This window comes from Bactrocera neohumeralis, chromosome 4 (genome assembly GCF_024586455.1).
Source record: "Bactrocera neohumeralis isolate Rockhampton chromosome 4, APGP_CSIRO_Bneo_wtdbg2-racon-allhic-juicebox.fasta_v2, whole genome shotgun sequence".
Classification (NCBI taxonomy): Eukaryota; Metazoa; Arthropoda; class Insecta; order Diptera; family Tephritidae; genus Bactrocera; species Bactrocera neohumeralis.
Window position 1 is genome coordinate 33632831 of NC_065921.1, and position 24432 is coordinate 33657262.

Consider the following 24432-nt stretch of genomic DNA (forward strand, 5'->3'; position numbering starts at 1 on the left):
AACCTCGTTTGGTATCGAAAGCCTCGGAGAGCTCCTTCCCGAACCTGACGGAGCTTTTGGTATTGCTCAACGTCAGTTTACATATCCGTATCAGTTTTGCGGGTATACCAAATTCAGACATCGCGGCATAAAGGCAGCTCCTTTTCGTGCTGTCGAAAGCAGCTTTGAAATCGACGAAGAGGTGGTGTGTGTCGATTCTCCTTTCACGGGTCTTTTCCAAAATTGGGCGTATGGTAAATATCTGGTCAGTTGTTGATTTGCTAGGCCTAAAGCCACGCTGATAAGGTCCAATCAAATTAAATATCGTCCCTTTGGTTTTGTTTATATCTCAGAATATTTTGGTTGTTATTATGTCTATTCTACCTTCCCACAGCATTAATTGAAGAATGTAGTGTTAATGATGATATAATTTGCGTTAGTTAGATAGATTTTAATATAATTTTCTCGAGCATAAAGCAAAATGTAGCAATTAAACTAAGAGTGTATGTGATTTTTATCAAATGTTAATTTGATTGTAGTCCATTTAATAAATTATTAAACAACAAGAAATTGATTTTTGAGTATTCAGTTCGGCGGAGCAAGATTTTAATTATTATATGATATTAATCTCTTCATACATACATATGTATATATGTACATACAAAAGTATATGTAAATGTGCTAATAGCATTTCGGTTTTCACATTACCACCTAAGTCTACAAGTGTGTTTGTACTGCTACAAAGCTGAACGACAATAAGCAAATCAACCAATTGCAATTGACCAATCGCTCGTAACTTTTTTCTCTAATCACTCCCCATGCGCTCCACTCCACTCTTCAAAGTGTGAAATACTCCGAGATGCAGAATAACTCTCAGCGCTAATTTCTGTATGTATGTATGCGCAATGCCTGAAGAATGAATTGAATGCTCGCAAAAGATTTTACACATGGATAGCGTTTACGAGTACATACGGATCCCGGTCAACCATATATTTGTATACAATCCTATGAACAAATAATTAAGTTTTTTTAAGTTTGGCATCTGCTGAGCATTCATTAAATTAACACAATGTGGTTACGACTATAAGTAAACTAACTTCGTTCAAAAGTTGTAGAATATACTTTTATGCACGTAAATAACTTATGCAAATACTAGTTTATACATACATATATATGTACATATGTATGTATGTACATATATGAATATTTATTCATTTATTTACAATTTCGACTTACACGGCTGATATATGATATTACTTTTGCTCTGAGCCATGCTTCAGAGAGAAACAACTCAATGTGACTCGGTTCATCGCCACTCACCTCAGTTCGCTTCACTTCAGTTAAGCTCTTTTTGGGACCGGTTGCGGACATTTCAACATACTAACGTGTACATATGTAAATACAATGTAGATATTTGAACGTAGAAGCGCAGGTTGAAGTTTAGCCATTGAGTGAATTTCCCATGGCCAACTTGAACTCGGAGATGTGTGGAACTTGCAACCCAATCATGGTACTCTGCTGTTATACACAGTCAGTCGCTTGATTCAGTTTCGAACGGTGCGCGCGCGCAACCACTTATTGGTGCTTTTAACTAAGAGTATATTTGGCCATCGAAACCGACAATTAAGCAAGGCAGAGCTGCACTTGTGACCGCTTCTGTATGTGTACAAGTATATCGGGACTTTTAGTATTAAGCTGTAAAGCATGTACTTATTCGGTCGTAGGTACTAGAAGTGGATAAATAAATGTAAGAGGAGGCCCTGCAGCATTTGATTTTTCATGCGGGCAGAGCAGCAACATTTCGCTAAGTTTAACTATACGCTTCGCAAATATTAACAAAAGTGTGATTCGTCGCTACAGTGAAACGGTGTTCGTTTAAAATATAATGAAATATATGTAAATAAAATTGCTTGATGAAATATTCACATATGTATATAAGTGTGTGTGTTATATACTATATAACAATAAATCTAAGAAAATTTAAAAGAAAGTGATGTCTTATCGCCCTGTGTGTGATCATGGAAACACATACTAGACTCTCTAATGAAGCTTACATATATACATATCTACATACATACATATGTATGTTTAGTCACAAATAAGTGCTTGTTCTAATATATCGATACATTGAAATACATATTTACATATGTATATATACACACACGTTTCTATAATTTATGCATAATTATGAGATCTGCGGGCTTGAGCGAAGCTTAATTTTTTCGATTGGGAAAAGAAAGTAGTGCAATCGATTGAAGTTGTAGCTAAGTTTTCGAAAACATGAAATCATTATTATAATTATATATGTACTATACATATACATACATACATACATATGTACATATATATTTTTCTTTTCAAATAAAAAATGTGATTTATTGTTCAATTGAGAAGGCAATGGATTTATGTATATCACACAAAAAATTATGGAAAAAGTATAATTAATTTCTGCGTAATTATAAATGTGTTTTTTGTTTTTTTTTTGTGTATATACATATCGTCACCTGAAATGCAAAATAACGTAACAACATTTTCGGAAATTTACAGTGGCATGAACTAAACACGACATAAAATGGAACACAAGTGAAAAAAATTTTTAATATTGGTTAAAATTGATTTATATCTGAGCGCAGAACCTGAAAATGTTGGACATACATATCTAATATTATGTTTGTAATTTGAAGTAGTGAATCATAATCAATAAGGCACTCAATTTCGAATTTTTTGATGATACGTTATTTTGCATTTCAGGTGACGATATGTATGTACATACATATATACATACATATAATTCTGCTCATAATAATAGTAGTGCGCGTAATGCAGAACATTCTTGCGTTATAGACTAATTATATAAAAATTAAAAATGATATTTTCAGCTTAACATAATAATAGATAACTGTTACTAATTCGGATTTACTTAAAGTAGTCGTAAACGTATTTACGAGCACATTTCACGTGGATCGACCTTTCTTACTTTACTTTAACTGTTTGTTGCGTAATAACTCTTAGTTAAGCCTAATATTACGGTTAGGACAGTTTAATTAGAATTGTTTATGACAAAAAATTAAATTAAGTTAATAATGCCGCCTTAAAATTGTGAAGAAAACATGCCAATAACTTAAATATGATTGGTATTCTGCGAAAGTGGTTCAAGTTACCTAAGGTTGAGAAATAAAGTGAAACTTACATATAAACAGATCGATAATCATTTGATTCGAATGCACTTTATAATTTAATCCTTAACTAAGTACTAAATTAAGATTTGTCAAAGAGGATCACAGTAGCAAGGGCACCCACGAGCTGAAAAGGGGGGCGTGGCCCCGCCTTATAGTAGGTTTAATGTACATACTTTCAAGCCAAAATAACCAAATTAATCAAGATGAATCTTAGAAGAACCCCTATCTACAGTGTGAATGAAATCGGACCACAATCAGGTCTACTCCCCATATAACGATACTGATACGATACTTATAAACTCCAGAGACATTACATTTTACCAACGAGATGGTATTAGACAACTATATTAAAGCCGGTGTCAAAATTGTACAATGGGCGTGGCACCGCTCTCTTTTAGGTGAAAGATCGAAAGATTTTAACCAACATTTCCATGTCAAGCTATGAAAATAGGCGTAATCGCACTACTACGACGGCTAATTCCAATATAACACGATTTTAAATTCCTTCTGATTCTTTCATACAGTCAAACACCAACTATTGTATCGGATTAAAATTGCTCGAGTAGTGCCTTTCAGGGTTGCCATCTTGTGACCAAAAATTGTCCAAAACCAAAACTATTCAACACCTAAGAACCGAATATGTGTGCCCCAGTATCCATAGTTGAGTTTGGATTGAAAATATCGGTCAGTGTGTGAGATATGTATATAACTAGAATTCAGCGATAATCCTTTCCTGACAATGGTATGTCTGTGCGTCAAAAATAGGTGGAATCGGGTCAATACTTCCTTTAGCCCCCATATTCCCAAGGTTCACATATTATAAAGGTTTTAGAACTTCTAAGAGATTTTTGCCGCATATTTCGGTCAATATGTAAGTTATCTCCATGAAAAGGAGAAAGCGTATTTTACTCATAACAGGTACCTTTTGCCTAAGTGGATAAAACTTAACCTAGCCCCCTAGATTTCCGAACATCCGGCTGACTTTACTCCATAGGTGATTGTATGTGTACCGTAATTAAACCCAGTGAACAATTTACTAGTCTATGGCATATTAATTGTATCTCCAATATAAGTCAAGAAAATACCAAATTTGACTGGAATTTATTGACGATTTCATCGAATAATAGTTTTTCAAATCTTTCGAAACATTATTTAAGGGGCTATACCAGTATAACGCATGAAAAATTAGGCGATTTTCGACAATTTTTTTAAAGAATGTACTCGATTGAATGTTTCGAACTTCATTGAACGTAATAAAGAATCTTTTTAGCTATATTTTAAGATTTTTTTTTAAGTTCAAAAATAACGTAGTTATGTGCTGTTTTCGGATGTGCCAAAAAAAAGCGCCCCAACTGCTGACATGATTCCGGCCGAATGTGTAGCTCAAACAAAAAAAATTTCAAAAGGTATATTAAACTAAAATAATTCCTATACAGTGACCTACGATGTTTGAAAAATATGAAAAAGCAACAAAATGTCGTAGTTTTGAAAAAAATATCGTTTTTTTAGTTAAAAAATGGTCGTCTTTTTAATTCCAATTTGACAATTTCCAACCAATATAGTAAAAGTGTTAAACAATATTCCGTTTTTATTTGAAGTCGATCGGTTAATTTCTCGTTGATTTATGATGTCAGCAATTTTGAAAAATGTCGTTTCGAGAAAAACGCGTTTAAACTTTCACTTATGTATATAGGTTTGTACCCCCGTGCGGTCGCTTTTTAGAACGCTGCCATTCAAAAGCTATACAAGATACGACCTTGCAGATTTCACAGGGTATTTTTGAAAATATAAGCAATGGAAAAAGCAAAAAAAAAATTTTTAAAGTGTCACTTCTGGTATAGCCCCTTAATAAAAAATGGTTTCCAGCACTTGAAAGAATTTCCTGCTTTTTGATATTTTCAAGTTGCAAGAGTATAGAATGTTCGGATACAACCGAACTTAGCCCCTCCTTACTTGTTAGTTATAAACTTGGAATTAAATAATTTTTTTTCAACCCGGTATTTAGGATTAAACATTAAAACTTGAAACCACTTTTTGTGTTAAAAATTTTTGTTTTATGCTTGAGTCTGGTATTTGGGATTTACATAAATTTTATTTTAATTTTTTATGCGCTGGTTGTTTTTATATCCCGACGTCGCACAATGTGCCTCTAAACTATTTTTATCGGCTTCTTGATATGAATTGGCTCAACAAATTTTTATAATCCCTCAATGGCTCAACAATAAGTGGATCTCTCATTTAACCGGAAAAAAGTTCATGATCCGAACACTCTGTGACCGAACGCTGACATTTTTTACTCTTTTTTCTTTTTGTAACCTTTTGTAACGACGCGAACCTCTCGATAGCAGACAACGCAAATAATTGAAATAAAGGTAGAGTAACTAAACTGTACAGTTGAAATTTATATACGAGTAATACACACATTTTATGTAAAAATGTTAGGACGGATATGCATACATAATGTAACGGGATCTATATGTAACAATTTGTAAGATCAAAAATTGTGAATCATTTGGTTATTAAACTTAATAACATCAAGCTGATCTTGTTACCTGGTATTAGAAACAGCCCCGCCATAAGGGCATTATACAGAATTTCAAATGTCACAAGGCAAGAATAGAAAGTTTCAAAAACATTAGACATTTTGGAACCTGTTTATTTTATTAAGACTGAATGGACGATATCTTGGCAATAATTTAAAACAGTTTTCCAAAAGCTGGTTTTCAAAAAAGTGCGAGTGAAATTTTTGTCTTCGATCCAGGGGACGATATTCCCATATCGACGTTATCGGCTTTGATAAAGTTTTTAAATGCAAGTTAGCAAGGTCAGTATCGGACGACTTTTTGTTAATCGGGAAATTTTTAATACAGAAGACAATAATATTGACATTGACATTGTCACAGACGTAAATGCTACTGAGGAATTATTATTAAATGAAGTATGTAAACCAAATTACCACGAAACCTTATTTATTTAAGAAGTACATACATATGTATGTATGTATGTGTATATATTTTAGTATAATTTTTATTCGTCCAGCGGACAAAAATTGTGGAACCGTCAGTGTCCGATTTTGAGAGGTTTCACTGTATATTTATCTATGCATGTGATACAAATATACATACATATGTATGTATGTACATATATTCATATAAAAATTCAAAATTCTTTAATGTGATATTTTTCAATAATTATTAGATAATCTTCATATATTCATATGTAAAATATGATAGCAGAAATGATGTAGATATCAGTTAGCACAAGTGAGAGAAAGTATTAAATCAATATATTTAAATATGTGTGTATGCATGTATGTATATGTGTAGTACATATGTACAATGTGTATGAAAAGCCGTCATAAAGCTCCGTTTGTATTTAATCACAACTATGCATTAGCGTACAATTAGTAAATTGTTAAACTAAAAGCCTCTTCTTCTTTGTATACATTTTTAAGTGAACGCGGTCTAAATTTAAGCGCGTACATACATAAGTATAACGAGTGTGTAAACATTTGTATATATGTAGATACGTAAATGCATGAGCGTTCCCGTATTTTAGCCTTTTGGATGTGCCGAGGGTAAAAAATGGAAATTGCAGTCAAACTAGAGCACGTCGCTTCTTTAGGGTACTGCCTTGCAAATAATCTAACTCTAACTGTATGTGTGTATGTGTTTATGTGAGTGTCAAGATATTTATAAACAAGTGTGTGTAGGAGAACCACAACAGCGAACGCCATTAAGACTGCAACATTTAGTACGGGCACCGAAACCACTTGTTGCCGCTGCCAACCAACCAACATAGCTAGTAGCAACAACAACAGCAACAACAAAACGTAGCATCAGCAACAGCTCCATCAGCACAGGCAGAGTCAGATAGACAGTGAATAGTGAGGGAAACCTAACGGAATAATGCAGCATTAAACAAAATGTTTCTGGCCCAATCACTTACACACAAAGGCAAACAAATACCAACTCAAATACAACAAGTTGCCGTTGTTGCGATTGCCACCTTCACAGGAACGAACACATTTACTAGACCGTCAGCAATAAAAACCCCCGGCGTCGCGTATAAAGCCGTTGCTAAAGTCAAAACTGACGCCAGCACTTACAACAACACGGCCAACAACGTCCGCCCCAGCACCGCCACCGTCGCTCGCACCGTCATCGTCACCGTCACCAACAACACAAATATCGCATACAACGCCACCGCAGCTTTTGCCGTCCCTTCAAGAGCGTTCAAGACGTAGTAGTAAAATGGAACCCTCATATGATCACGAACAACCACATCATCTGCTAACAAATTACAAGTAATATTTACATTTTTCCCATGGCATTTTTTTGTTTAATTACACCCAACTGAAAAGTAGTAGTAGATACATATCTTTGAGATAATAGCTATAATGAATGAAAATGTAGTTGTGAAAATCATACACTTGTATGTACATACATACATACATACTATATATTTGCATATGTATGGCTTGTGTATATGTATATGTTTGTATGAATATATGTAGTAAAAAGTTCACTCGCAAATATGTGAATTTGGAAACCTGTGCATACAATCTCAGATTTATGGTATCCATATGTAAGTCAGTATATGTATGTATGTATGTACCATCTTTAATTGGCATTTGCATTAGGAATTTCATTTAGGTATATGTACATATGTATGTATGTACATATGTAAGCGTACTTGTGTGGAAATCTTTTATACCATTTGTATGTCTGTTTTTGTGTATTTTCCTTTGTGTAAGTATATAACACATATCTTTATATAAGTAAACACAAAAAAGTTGCCCACAGTTTTACATTTTTACGCTCCCATTAAGTACGTCTATATGTAGGTATATATGCATGAAACAGCAAAAGTTCTATACATATGTACGTCTCCATACTAATTTGTTTGTATTTGATTTTCTATGCTGAACGTAAAAACTAATAGATTGGCCAGTAGCTTCTTGAAGAGCAAATCTGAGCGAAATTTTACTGCAGAGTTGCTAAGTTGCTATTTGATCCTATTCACTTTGGCATACATTTATGTATAATCATTATTTCACAGTAAGACCTTGAAGAGTTTGAATTACCGTTTGTCAAAGCATTTTATAAACATGAACTGATACTTTTAATTTCATGAGAAAAAGTTTTTAGTAACTAAATTAATGCGAACGGTAAAAATAGTAGAAAACTACTTTCAAATCAAAATCTGAAATTTTTTATACCGCAGGGACCGAAAATAAAGTTCCTCCACAAAAAAATAAAGGCACAAATGTTTCATTATTTTAATAATCGAGAGTACAAAACCAAAACGGAAGAACCCTTTTTATATTTATACTCTCGCAACGTTTGCTACAGAGTAGTCGAGTTTTTGCTATTAATCGAAAATTTATTAAGTGCTATAACTAAGGCAGAACTCAAATTTGGCACAATGAATCACTTTAATGGAGGCAGTTGTGATATGAAAATATATCAGAAGTGGCTGTGGTCTCGCCCTCTAATAAGTTTAAAATATATATCTTCCGAATCAAAAAAGTTATAACTTCTGAACACGTCTGAGTGAAGAGGTTTTGCAAAAATTTTACATATTTCGGGTTTTATATTGAAAGTTTTGTTAGAATATTATTCAGAATTTGAAGACCGAATAGTAAATGATTGGGAAAGTAGTTTTCCTCGACAGCAAGACTACTTTTTGATCAACCAAAACTAAACGATAATAATCGAAAATTAAAAAAAAAAATTCGAACCAGGAAATTAAAAAAAAATAAAGAATTTATCAATGCTCAAATTATTGTATTGTTTAGAATGCGAAAAATTGTTTTACTTTCTGATAAATTGATGAACAATATAAGCAATTCCATGACACGAGAAAAGAGCGGAATGCCTAAAATCAGTAAGAATAAATAGTATATAAAAAGTTTTGCAAGAAGTACAAATTATATTGTCGGGGGAATCGGTAAATGTTGTAAGTTATATTGTATATTCTAAAAGAACTGTTAAGCGTACAAGTATATTAAAGAAACGTATTTGTACGCAGTTTTGACCATAGAATTTTCGATTCTCTGTAATTTTTTAGATGAAAATTTAAAAGTCAGAAGAAAATTAGAATAAACAATTATAATTATAAACAATTAATATAAGTGAAGTATTTGTATCTGATTTCTGTGTTCAATAGGGTGTTGCTTTAGATTTAATCAACAGTAGTCATATAGAGGTACATATAATAAGATACTCAATTATTTGATTTGAAATAATAATTTACCGAAGTATACCATATCTCTCAAAAAAGAAAAGTGTACTTTATTCAAAACCTTTCGAACATAAATTTATTCAATAAATTAATTTTTTGTATTTTGGAACTTCTGACCTTTTGATAAAAGGACGAATCGTAGCAAAAAAGAGGCATAATAGTTTGAAAATTACTAAATACTTAATTAACAAGTAAGTAAGGACTACGTTCGGGTGCAACCGAACATTTTATACAAAGCGAGGAAAATACTTTCAGGCGTAAAACCAATTATATAGAGCAAGGTCAGCCGGATATTCGAAATCCAGATATTAGTTATATAAGGGCTAGGCCAAGTTTTCGCTCAAATTTATCTATTTTAGTTACAAAGATACACTGTTATGAATAAAACACGCTCCCTAATTTGCATTGGGATAACTCAAATATTGGCCGATATATGCGGTACAAAGTCGCTCCGAAGTTCGAAAATCTTTATAAGTATGCTAAGGAAAGTAATGGTCCAACTCAACCCATTTTTGACATACAGATATACCATTACAAGAGAATTAAGAGATAATATTTTTAGTTTTAACCCTATATCTATCTCTATTAGTGTAAGAATGCTTAGTAGATTAAATGCATATATCTTACAAGCCACTAAAGCTATATTAACCAAATTTGCTAAAAACAAGTGATTTTAGTTCTCTTCTATACTACATAGTGAAAATGGTACCAGAATAGGACTACAACAACGTCCAATACTAATATATGTGCATATATTTATTTTAAATTACTTATACTCATATTATTATATATATTATATTAATATTCATACTCTAAATAGAGATTTTCGACTCTTCGGATAACTTTGAACTCGATATAGTGTTTAAGATTTTTCATTTGACTTTAAACCGGTTATGTTAGCACACATTTTCATAGGTATTTCAATGTTTTATTAAACATAGGGTGGTCTTGTCAAAAATACTCTTTTAAGTTTTCGTATCGATATACATATCTTAAAATTATATTTTATAATACAAAATTTCATTATTTTGACATTTGCAAATATAATATCTCATCTCATCTTGAAGTACATATAGTATACGTTGTGAAATTATGTTGGTAGTCTTCGTTGTGTAATGAGTGTGCACCGGGGTAACAGGATGTGATTCAGACTCAATTTCCGATCAACTTAGGATAAGTTTTCTCTTAAATTAATCGCCATTCGGCATTAAGAAACCTACAAAAGATGAATCCAAAACATTTATGCCGTTACAAAACAAAAACAGAAGGAAAGGCAAAATAAGAGTCAAAGAATATTTAGAATCAATTAAAAAATTTAGTTTTGAATTTTTTTTTTCAAATGTAATATATTAAATCTTTTTCGAAAATATTTCGCCAAGCTTCGCATTTGACATAAATGTAATAATATTTGCCAACTTTCACTTTTCCAAAAGATGGCAATTCTGTTCTCAAACAGCGAAAATTATTGCTTGACACACATTTTAAAATATTATTTATTATATTGACAAGTAATTCGAAAAATTGGGATTCAATTTAATTCATAAATATTTATTATAAATATTTTCATAAAAACTAAAAACCAATTTTATCAAGTTCAAGTTTTCTTTTTTATTTTGAGTTTAATATCCACCACGGAACAGCAAATCGGATTAACATATTCGAAATAACTCGCCTTTATACTTTTAAATTGTGGTCTAATTTGTATTGTACATATTTAACTTTATACCCTGAACAGGGTATATTACATAAGTTGCCAAGAAGTTTGTATCACACAGAAAGATAAAGTCTATCAGGTTTTGAGATATTAATTTGAAATTTTGCGAACGAGCTGCTCTTTCGTTGGAATCGCTAATATCGGAGCACTATAACATATAGCGGCCATACAAATTGACTAATGCAACTTAAGTCCTTGTATGGAAGACTTTTTAAATTGACACAGTATCTTCACATTTGGCACAGATACTAATCCAAAGCAGCGCTACATTTTCGAATCAAATTGATTTTCAATTTGGACCACTGTAGCATATAGCTGAAATAAAAACGGACCGATCAAATGCACATGTGGAGGGTGTTATAGCTTAAATGTAGCTGAATATAAAGTTGTTTTTGCATACAATTTCTTTTTAACATATTTTCAGTTGCTATTTATTAAAATTCGATTTCAAGTCATTCCCTGTAAAAAGAACCACCGTTCTAAATGGTTTCACTGGTTAATAAAGTAGTTTATTAGTTAAATTCGTTCAAAAAAATAAAAATTAGAAAGCTTTTAACCCCCAAAAAGCTAAGCTCGAAATAATGCAATACTAAATATCAAAATAAATTACCAGAAAATTTATTTATTTAACTTAATTCTAAAGTAAATGTAGATGAAGAAAGCATAATGGTATAATTTACATTAATAATTTCAATATAATAATCTACTAGAAAGGTTGGTGTCAGCTGAAAAGTGAAAAGTGACATATGAATCATTTATAATCCACCAGAAGGATACCATTACATTGCTAATGATTTAGGCGAACATGTGAACCGATTTCTTAAATTTTTGTCATATTAGTACTTATTCTATATAAACCGTTATTATACATTTTTAGCATCAGGCTTCTAAATTTTCAGCTTTTGCGCAAATAGTGAATTCAAGATTTGCCATCTCTTGGCTAAAAAACGGAAATCGGTCTTTAACTATTCAAGCCTCAGTTACCGAATATGTAGAGCCAGTATCAGACCCTGGTATAAAAATTAGATAAATGGAACTTAGATCCATATTTGTTAAACAAGGTTGCCAGAGATAATCTCTCAAAATGAGAATATATGTAGAGCCGATCATAGTCATAGTTTTTCAGTTATATTCTTAGCGAAACATTCATCCGAAATCCTGTACACAATATCCAAAATAATAATTTTGAAAAACTGCGGGTGGTTCTTCTCTCTATGGTAATTTGGACAAGTTTAAGTTTTGTAGCATATCACAGGTGAAGATGAACCTATACCATAGGTGTCTTTACAATGCCAGAGATTGTCAAAATACATATGTATATTCTTACATTCTCCGAAATCCTGTACACAATATCCAAAATAATAATTTTCAACCCTGGCATACATACTTATGTAAGTACATATGTATGTTAGAGTGTCTATCCAATAAAAGTCTGGTTGGCTTAATATCCTATATTTATTAAATTTGGTGAAAATATTGTGGAAAATCGGTACAATCTCTTCCGTAGTAATAATATTGTAGTAGATATCTACATATGTTATGTTGGCAATTAAACAATATATTTACATTAATAAATGTATCTAAGTAGAAAAGTGCAATAAACAAAAAACGGTTCAACATTTGACGTAATGCGAATATTGTTTCAGCAATAACAATTGCGACTTTGTCAACTAAACTGGTATGCATACATACATATCTAAATGAAGTATATATGTACATATGTATGTATGTATGTTTCGGACTTAAGCCCGCTCCATTTTCTTCCATTTATTATTTTTTTATACATCATATACTATGTATGTACATACGTATGTATGTATGTCCATTGGTATCTAATAATAGATAAACGAGTCATATATACATATGTACATATGTACATACTATATACAGAAATTTAAGAACAGATCACATACATACATACATAAGTATACATACATATTTAGTTTAACGCTGTAAATGCATACATATGTATGTATTTCCATATGAATATACTTATATTTTCAATTGAAGAGACTGCAATTCAGGTTGGTAAGGTAGAGGCATTAGCGTTGGGCCACGCTACCACGCAAGCTGTGAGAATTAGGTCGAAACAGCAAGGCTAACAAATTCCGACAGACAATGAAATAAGAGAGACCAAAATTAGTTAATTATGCTTAAGAAAACACACATACACCCATATAAACTGGATAGAATATATTAATGCACAGCTTATGTACATATATGTATACTAAGTGTATGCATATACATACATACATATTTTAGATAGTTTTACTCTTATTAAGGCGTCATTGGCATACAAACATATGCACATGTGCTCATCCTAAGCTAACAGTCGCTCGTACGAACATCAGCATTGAAAAGTTGTATCACAGCTTTGATTGTTGCTCATCGTTGACCTCAGCTAAAAAAGTGTATCACTCGCTCTCATTATCATGCATATATCTCTATATGCACATCTTTATATGTACATACATATGTACATATACATATGTATGCATGTATGCAAGTATATTCGAAGTACAAACACATTCAAACGCTAAGCGTCAGTAAAAACACAGCAATCCACTCTGAATACAAAAGACGGCTATGCTTATTGGTCATTTGCCGATAAGACGGCGTCAAGTTATTTAAGCATATCACACCTGGTTGCTTGAATACCGAGTGGTTTTGTTGTTCTCTAAGCCGTAAACCGCATGATAAAACAGTAACAACAGCAAGCTATGGCGGCCGCACAGCGCGCACGAGTATATGTGCATATACAGATCTGTATATTAACGCCAGACTGGTTTCTTGTGAAACGGTCATGCGCGCACTTTAGCACACGTCAGCCAACGAACAAATGAGCCAACGAGCGAACGAGCCTCAGCTCCGAGAGCGTACCAATTTACCATTAAGCAGATGCAGCCAATGAACTGCAACTATCGCTGGATGCTGTGCTGAGGCATTGCCTTGCTTATTGTACGCTGGACACACCCACCGCATGTCTGAAAATAGCTCAACTATTTAGTATGTAAATATGGCATTTAAACCATTTATATAGTGTTTATTGATTAACTAAATGGTCACAAACTCTATGGTTATCATTAATATTAATTGAGTGTACATTCCATCATATACACAAATGCATATATTCTTCATATGTAAGTACATACACATAAACGATGGATATTTATATATATAATTTGAACACAATATATTATTCAGCCTCTAATTCAAGATACATGGAGTATTGTCCAGCTTCATGAGTGTAATTTTATGAACATTGTTTTACGAAAAATAAAATTATGCGCGCCTGGGAATATTACGAACCCATTTGATCGCAAAAGTAAGGAAAATTCGACCTAAGAATAATTAGGTTCTGGTGTTTTATTACTCCGGAAATCAGAGATAATCATGTTGCCAGTGAACAATTAATGGTTTTATCGACCAAAAATACTGGGTGATCCATTTCGGGGTTCTCTACTTTTTTAAAGAAAAAACACAGAAACTTCAAATTTAATGGGGAATATTTATTATCATTCGAAAGAACATTCTATGGTATTTATTTTTTGGAGATGATCTCTTCCAAATGTTGGCCGCGGCCAAGCGCATATGATGATCCAACCGTTGAGTCCAATTTATCGATGACTCGTTCGAGCATTTCGACTGTTAACTGGTGAATGACACGCGTGATGTTTTGCTCCAAGGCCTTGAATCGAAGCAGGATTTCCCGCATGTATTTACTTTAGACTTTACATATCCCCACAGGAAAAAGTCTAACGGTGTGATATCACACGATCTTGGTGGCCAGTCGACGGGCCCAAAACGTGAAATCATTTGCTCACCGAAGTGTTCTCTCAATAAATCCATTAATTGATGCGATGTATTGAAAGTGACGCAGTCTTCTTGAAACCAAATGTCTTGAGCCAGAAATGGGCATCATCGCTGAATAAAATTTGGCTCGAAAACGCTGGGGAATGCTGGGACTCAGGATGAGTGATACTGTTGCGAATAGTACGCGCAGTAGACCGATTAGGTTTACCATAATTTGAGCGAAGCACATTATTTACAGAACGTGATTTTTTATAATAAAGTTAAACGATTTGTAAACGTTTTTTAGGCGCAAGTCTTTCTATGATCTATCTGTTTACCTATGAATCTACTTGTATGTGCATTTCTAATGAGGTTGCATTTTACTTAATGGAATCGTAATTTATTTAAAAACACATTTGTAGAAACTTCAGAATATGTATGAATTACTATAAGAAAGTTCGGTGTGACCATGCAGTACACAAAGCAACTTATAATTATTTCAAAGCTTCTATATGGTATCTAGGATTTGAGAATACCTCCTAAAGGTGATTAATGAAATATGGTTTTGTATTATTCTTGTAATATACCTTAAAGGAGGCATATTAAGTTTGTCACGAAGTTTGTAACACCCGGAAGGAAACGTTGGAGACCCTATAAAATATATATGTATAAAATATAGGTATATGGGATAAGAGTGAGGAGATGGAACTCATACAAAATTTCATAAAAATATCTTTTTAAATGAAAAAGTATTCCATGCAAGGCACCGGTTCCGATCGTTCAGTTTGTATACTGGCTAAATGTTTTAGTGGTCCAATATAGGCCGTTCCGATGATGAGAAAAGTTTGGGAGAAAATTTTCAGAGCGAGTTTCTCAAAAAGTGAGGAACAAAAGCGCATATACATATGTATGTATATACAGAAATAAATTAACTCAGAGCTGATCATTTATATAGATACTTTACAGGGTCTCCGACGTTTCCGTTTTGACGTTACAAGCATAACGGCAAATTTAATATACCCCATTTTGGGTATAAAAAACGTTTCATATGCAACATTTTATAATATTCAGTCCAATGAGCAAATGTTTCCCCGGCTTTGACACTTGCAGATAGCGAGAGTATAAAATGTTCGACTGCATTCGAACTTAGCCTGCGGAGAGGATTGTTATATAAGTACATTATATTTCAAGTAATTTAATTAATATCATTTGTTTAGGGGAAATTTGTGGATGTTCACTTAGGATAATGAAAAGATGAAACAAATAGACAGAATGAGAGTGTCGATGATTCATTTTTGTCGTTTGAATAAAATAAATTTATACTCTATTTTTAATTTGAATTAAATTTTTTAATTATATTATATTTTGTTAAGAAACTGCTTTTTATGACGATCATATTTATATAAATAAATTATATATATAATTATAAATTATAAATTATTAAATAATGCCTTAGAAAACAAAAAATATGAAACAAATGCTCTGAGTAAATTTTATTAAGATTACTTACATAACTCTCAAAATATCTCCTTTAAAAACAAGTGGAGTAGTGTAGTAACTTAGTATTTTAGTCGGAACTAAGGAAGATATTGATCGGTTTCACATAATGTTACTAATATTCCTTACATACTTAGTATTTAGTGGGTAAAAAACTGTATGATTGTAGATCATGGACTACGGATATGTAGCTGGGCCACAATCAAGACCTTCATTTTCAGCGGTACACCATATTGTGCTCAATATACCTGTACATACTACAAGTATATACATATGTATGTATGTTCACTATTCATATTTCATTAAAATATTATTGGAAAATCGAAGTTCACTATATTAAGCATATTAGGGCTAGAGGAACGTCTGAATATTGCGTTTTTTTAATAAACTCAAATATGCTTGAGCATAATTCCATGCTTTTTTAATAACTCATCTTCTTCTTTATTGGTGTAGACACCGTTTACGCGGTTATAGTCCAGTTTACAACAGCGCGCTGGTCGTTCTTCGTTTTCGTTGTTTCGCGTCAATTGGAGACTCCAAGTGTAGCCAAGTTCTTCTTCACCTGGTCTTTCCAACGGAGTGGAGGTTTTCCTCTTCCTCTGCTTTTCCCGGCGGGTACTGCGTCAAATACTTTCAGAGCTGGAGCGTTTTCATCCATTCGGACGACATGACCGAGTCAGCGTAGCCGCTATTGTATAACTCATACAGCTCATCATTCCATCGAATGCGATATTCGCCGTTGCAAAGCGCAAAGAACCATAAATCTACCGCAAAACCTTTCTCTTGAAAACTCATAGCGTCGACTCATCAGATGTTGTCAGCGTCCATGCACCATATAGCAGGACGGGAATAATGAGTGACTTATAGAGTTTGGTCTTTGTTCGTCGAGAGAAAACTTTACTTCTCAATTGCCTACTCAGTCCGAAGTAGCATCTGTTGGCAAGAGTTATTCTACGTTGGATTTCAAGGCTGACATTGTTGTTGGTGTACTGGTTCTAAGATAGACGAAATTATCTACGACTTCGAAGGTATGACTGTCAAAAGTGACGTGGGAGCCTAGTCTCGAATGCCACGACTGTTTGTTTGATGTTTGTTTCTCTTGCCCTCGTTCACTATCATACCCATTTGCTTCGCTGCCTTATCCATTCTGGAAAAAGCAGAACTAACTGCGCGGTTGTTAAGGCCAATGGTGTCAATATCATCGGCATACGCCGGCAGCTGTACACTCTTATAGAAGATTGTACCTTCTCGGTTTAGTTCTGCAGCTCGAATTATTTTCTCCAGCAGTAGATTGAAGAAGTCGGACGATGGGGAGTCGCCTAGTCTGAAACCTCGTTTGGTATCGAAAGGCTCGGAGAGCTCCTTCCCGATCCTGACAGAGCTTTTGGTATTGCTCAACGTCAGTTTACACAGCCGTATTAATTTTGCGTGGTTAATTTTTCATTGGGGGTGTTTTTTACGTGGCGGATCCCCAACCCAGCGGACATCAGTAGGGAGAGATGGTTCGCCTTCTCACTTTAGCTCGCCTTCAAACGGATGTTCTTTGGCTACCCAGAGAATACTTTGTCTCAGACCGGAAGTCGTGAGCTGCTTGAGTCATATGTAAAAGAATCGTTTCTGGCCACTCTCAAGTGAATGGCGGTCAGAGAACTTTCCTCACTTGCGTAAACTTTTTCATATGACTCCATCCTCCATAAATAATTCATAGATTGATATACCAGCATAAAGCAGTATATGTACGCTGAGCTAGTTCGTGGGTTCATTCATTTTCGCCACCAAAATATAGTTTGTCCAAGGTTAAATGTTCATTTAATTTTGCTAAAATTTGCAAAGTTGTTATCATGAAAAGATGTCAAATAAAACCATTAGCTGAGCAAAGCTATTATACACCATTTTGCAAGAGTATATTTATTCCAAATTATAAAACATTGCTGTATACAGTTTCACTGATAAAAAGTTAACTAAAGTAACTAGGATGATTATTACGAGTATATTAGGTCTAGTCATTGTTGTTAGGAAAAATGCTCGAAAATACTGGGTTAATCTTATCGGACCTATTGGGGCACATACATACGTCCAGACAGAAGTTTTCTCCCAATAAATGAAGACTGCAGAGAAAGTACACCTAAACAATTCAGTTCTCCTCTGAAAATGACAGTTCCCGTATAGGAGACTAGTTATAGTTCCATAATGGCATTTTATGTGTCCTGCTAGGTTTATTTGTAGGTATTAATATGTCCGGCTCCTGGAGGAAGTGGGCATTTAATTTTGTGATTTTTAACACATTTTGGTTAATATATTTTCGGAATGAAGCTTGTCAAGTACGAGTACCAAAGGACCTGAATATTTTGCAAAAACAACGTCAAGTAAAAAATCACAAAGAGAACTTGACAACTGACTTCGCAATTCTTGTGCATATGAAACTGTCCCACAATCTAACGAATGGCGCTCAATGGCCGTCAGTTTCTTTAATTAACGGGATGTGGCTCATCATGATAGTACCCCGCCACATTTTGGCATTATTGTGGCTAACTTTTTGGCTTTTTGGGATTTGGGTATCTATGATTTTTTCTGTTTTCAAAATTGAAAAATTCGCTTCGTCAAACGCGCCATGAGTTCACTGAAGCCATTAAAATCCATTAACCGAAAGCACTGAAGGCATTCCCAACTGAGACTTACAAGTGTATGGAAAATTGGTTGCAGTGTTGGCATGTTTCTTGACTCAAAGAGCCTATTTTAAAGCGGTAATAAAGATTTGTTTTAAAATATTTGTTTTTTATTGTCAATTTAGGAAAATTTGATCAGATTGTGGGTGATGAACAACTTTTATTAATCTTCGGATACAAAGAATCTGCATTTAGAATTTTTTACCGAAAATTTTTAGTAAAATTCGCCTTGGACAACAATTACAGAAGAAAGTCTCAACTTCTTTTTTTTAAAAGGGTTTTTTTTGAAGGGGTCGTCGCCACGGGCGCAACGTCTTGGGGGCGGCAAAACGGTCTTCGCTGTTTTTTAATATTCAGAAAAATACTTCAACAAATTTTTTTACAAAATTTATTATAAAAGATAAAGAGTTGTACACTCACAATATATGATGAAAAATATTAATTTTTACTCGAATACTCTTCATAGTTTCTTTAACCGAACATATTTTGAGAAACCAACGGATATGTCACAGTTGAAGCATAGGGCAAACTGTGAGAGGGACACATTGCGACGTAGGAGTGACAAAAAAAAAACATTATCTTTATTCTTACTCTGTCGTCGCGACGTGTCACTCTCACAGTTACCCTATGCTTTGAATATAACAAATACTTTTATTTCTCCAAAGTTTCAAAAATGGTATTTAAAAACTCCAATTCGGGCAAAAATTCCTGCAAATTGCGTCAAAAGATATAGGGCGAAAATGGGTTTTTTCTATGGCTTTTAAAGAGATGTCTTGTAAATTTACTACCAATTTCCTCAAAAACCGTATTGTGAGAATTTTGGAACTTCAGAATTTGCGTGGCTTCTAGTTCCTAAATTGTATATAAATACTTAATAACGAAGATATTTTGTAAGAAATCACTTTTGTTCGAATCACCTCATGAAATTTGTAGGTAGGTAGATAAAGGGGGGCGGCAGAACATCCTTGGCCCCGGGCGCCCGAAGTTGTAGCTACGCCACTGCTCCGAGGCTATACAGGTAATATCCTTCACATACAAATATAAAAAATTCCTTACAGAAACGTGATTTTGATTATTCAGTTTGTATGGCAGCTATATGCTATAGTTATCCGAACTGAATAATTTTTTCGGAAATTTCATTATTATTTCATGAAGATAACTCATTAAATGAAAAAGGTTTAACCCCCATCTTTTCTGACCAAAACATTTCTACAGAGGTTGTATTATTTCTAAAATGTTAAATGAACTCAGCTCTTCACGCTGATCATTTAGATTTATATTTTATGAGGTTTGCGACGTTTCATTTTGGGTGTTACAAATCTCGTGGCAAACTTAATATACGAGTATTATTTTCAGGGACGAATGCATAAGATTTGCTCCATTGTTTTCCTGGTGCCTTGCTCTTGACATTCCCTGCAGTCTTCTCCATCTGTCAGCCCAAGTTCACGTGTAAATGATCATTTTATGTGTTGTGTTGGCAATATAGGAAAATGTAGCGAAAGAGTTCGACTTCATTCTTCGACGAAATCGAAATCCTCAATCATTTTGATCTTTTTTAGCCAACATACTGTTAAAGTGCCAAAAACCAATTAAATGCTCTCTGGGTTTCCTTAAGGTACCTCACATACCATCACCAATATACACTTGATCTTGGTTTTTTTTACACGGTGTTTTGTACACCTCCTATTTACCTTTTTTTTACACGGCTTTACTTTTTTGCACGTGTTTTTCATTTTAATTATGTACTTTTTTTGCAATAAACTCTAGATTCTATATGTAAATACAGGTTCATTTTAGAACACGTTATCGTAGTACGAGTTTGAAACCAGCGACGGAAAAAGAAGATCATTCCTCAACTTGGATTTAAATTTGAAACTTATTGTTATTTTACCATTCCCAGAATATTTTTTGTTTGTTGCTTTTAATAGTAATACATATGTATGTACAATATATAATACCATGTAATGTACGAATAGATAAATTTCCAAGTAAAATGAGATTTTTTACACGTTTTTCTTATTTTGCACGGATTTTTTATTAAGGTCAAGTTTTCACCTGCTCTATTATTTTAATCGAGACAACTCTCATATTGGGCCAAAAAAGGAAGTTTCGACTCCACTTGGAAAAGTTTTGGTCATAAGACGGCACACTTACAAAGGCATTATTCATCCAGAGTTTTCTCTCGTTATATTAATTGGACCTTTATCTGTACGTAATTTGGTTTAAATCGGTAGAGTAGGTTCTGACATATGGGTTTTCATCTAAATGTGGATGGTGCCATGCCCATCGTTCAAATTTGACAGCGACTCCTATAAAGCATTCTCGCACTACCTCAAATGTAAAATTTAATGTTTTTGACAAATTTAGTTATTGATGTATTGCTCTTTTAATATTTTGAAACCCAACCGTTATATGGGGTGTGGGCGGGTTCATTAGCCGATTTCTCCTACTTTCACACTATCGTAAGAAGAGTTGAGAAGATTTCTTCTGAATCAGTTTATTGGTTCTGAAGAAGTGCGCCACGCCAACATATTGAAGATTTTAGAAACTACAGCCTTTATGTGATTTATTGTGCCAAATTTGAAATCTTTATCTTTTTTACGTCTTAGTTATGACACTTTATACGCTTTCGATTAACGGCGTTTTGAGAGCGTGGCAATTGTTTGATTACACCCATCTACGAGTACAATACCAAACTTCAGATCCTGTCCTTTTAGTTTCATTATATAGAGTTTCCACTGTATATACGGTATGCATATGTGTGTACGTGTATAGTATATAATCTTTAATTTTTCCCTATAAAGGATCCTACTGAAACTGGCAGAAGCGGTAGAGATTTCTATGCTGCTTTCACAAAATATAACAGTTGTCTTAGCTAGTCGACCCCATAAATTATCCTGTCTCAATTGTCTCTGGCCGAACGGCGAGTGTTGCGAATAACTCGCATGCCGCGTCTTTGGAGCGCTACACGACAGTTTGCCCATACGAGCACAGAATGGCTAGCCGCTTCGTTTATAACGATTTATTTTAAGTTACTCAACGCAGAAGGCCAAAATGCGGTGCTGCTGTGAAATATTCAATTAGGCTAATTGATGGCTAAGCTTATGTATTTCTTTCGGCCCTGCTATTCTCTTGGCGTACATGTGATATACGAAGGAAAAAACGACACACACACACACACACACGCACATGCCCATAAGCACACATATTCCACATTTAGGTTGCGCTCATATACATGTCATTGTTTTTGTTGTTGTGTTGTGTACTTATTTTTGCATGAAAAGGGAAAATCAAACAACGATAAATGGAGCACAACATTTTCCCCACTGACATCTGGCTAGCCGCCTCAAAGGGGTAAGGGCGAAGGTGAGTGATATTTAAGGGGAGCTGCATTCTCATTCGCAATTGCAGTTGTCGTTCCACTGTTTCACATTCAACTGGCTACTGCGGGTTGTCGAGCTGCTGCCGAACTGCCAAACTGGAGTGGAATATATTTTATTTGCCAAATTCTCGGAAGGCGAATTACTTCGAAATGTGTCGATGTGTCGCATCTTCTAAAAGACTTCGCTATTCAGCCGCTTATGATATCGTAGCTTACAGTTCGGAGCTTTCAGCTCTACGCTTGTTGCTTCCAACTTTATGTACGTCCGTGCGTCCGTCCGACCGGCGGTCTGTTGGCTGTTGGTCGTCTGGCTGCTGGCTGCTGGCTGTTGGATGTTGGCCTCCTTGTCTGCGCGTCTGACGGCCGTTGGCATGCAGTGGGGCAGCGACGCGGCCTTCTTTGATAATACAATAGCTGCACGCGCCCAATTTACATTTATGTCTACCGAAGAATGAAATTCATGGGGCACATCCACATTCATATCCACACAGCAAATGCCACACTACCGTTGATGCCGCCACCGTTACCGTCCCCACCATCGACACCAAGGCCTCGACCAAGCCGGCATCGTCTCCTCTTATGCATGAAGTTTGTGGGGTAATATTGTCGCAGCAGCGGCAAGCATGACAGAAGGCAAAGCGACAGTGCCGCCATGGTGTGGTAGCAGCTTTGCGAGTGGCGTTGTTGTTTCTTTCTTTTCTACCCTCCTTTGGAAGATTTAAAGGATACTGTCAATATATCTGTTTTGAATATATTTCGCCGACTTATAAATCGATAGTCTTGTTTGCTCAATGCTTTACCGATGCCCACGATTGTTGCTGGGCTACTAGTGTCCATTTTATGGGGACATTTTTGTTCAATGGTGACTGTGCCTTCAAATTCATCCAACCGAACTGGCAACACAGTGGGCCTTCCATGTGTTCGAAACACATTAATGTATGCACTGCCAAAGGTTTTGGAAAATCCCCTGTTTTCTGTTTAAATGAATCAACACCAATTACCTATTTGCCATATCTGTTGCTTCCTGCAATGAAACTAAAGTCAATTGTGTATACACTTTCATGATACCTACTAATTAGACAATTATGTGTATAAAATCGTCAACTTTGTAGAGCAGGTCTATTGAAAATCGTTTAAAAACTGCCTTTATAATACATTTTTTAGAACATACATACTTGAATATATTTTCTCAAGAAAGAATACAGGAAATTAAAGGCGATAGAGGCACGTAGTATTATTACTATATTTTACTTACAATCATATACATACATACATATGAGTTAATGCGAAAAACGTCAACTAGAAGGACGGAATTCATCATATTATGGAAATTAGACAAAGGTCCATTCATATTCATCGCCAAATCAAATAATTTTTAATAAAGATTGTCCACTTAAGGGATCAGTAGGGTAATCTGGCCTGTTTTTTTTGACACTTTTTTTTCATAAAAATTTTTATTCTACAATAGAACTTTTTTCACATATCATGAGGTATATCGTGGAGTGAATAAACAAATTTTTTTGAAATTTTTTTATGACATCTGTCGGAGAAATGGCTGGGTGAATGCGATGCGTTTTTTCACTGGCGGATACGATTTCTCATGTTTTTATCATCTGAAACACAAAAACCCAATTTATTCTTAAAAAGTAAGTGAATGGTTATCGTCCCTACTAGAATCATGAAAAAATGTTGATAAACAAAAACGTAATTAACCTTTTTTTTTTAATTTTTACCCATGTGTTTTTACATAAATTTTGTCATAACATTGTCAATAAATTATAAAAAGTTATGAATCTAGTAGGGACGAAAGCCAGGCGTTTTGTAAACATTTAAAACCTTCCAATGGTAAAGTTAGTTTCTACATTAATTCTAAGGGTATGAGGGAACAGAAAATGCAAATAAAAATTTTTTTTTTGAAAAAAGATTACCCTACTGACCCCATAATTTCATTAAAATATCACACATATTCACCGTCAT

At 34.2% G+C, this 24432-nt stretch overlaps 1 protein-coding gene across 2 annotated transcripts in view; it reads left to right on the plus strand.

Moving 5' to 3' along the window:
* The first annotated feature begins 1309 nt into the window (after positions 1–1309).
* LOC126755916 (putative transcription factor SOX-15) overlaps positions 1310–24432 on the plus strand; it is a 34348-nt gene continuing 11225 nt past the window's right edge. The window contains exons 1-2 of one of the 2 annotated variants that reach the window (XM_050468642.1): positions 1310–1875; positions 6717–7464. In XM_050468642.1, coding sequence (XP_050324599.1) covers positions 7412–7464 — 53 coding nt within the window. In that variant the 5' untranslated portion in view covers positions 1310–1875; positions 6717–7411. The remainder of the gene's footprint in view (positions 1876–6716; positions 7465–24432) is intronic. The other variant, XM_050468643.1, reaches the window with a different exon arrangement.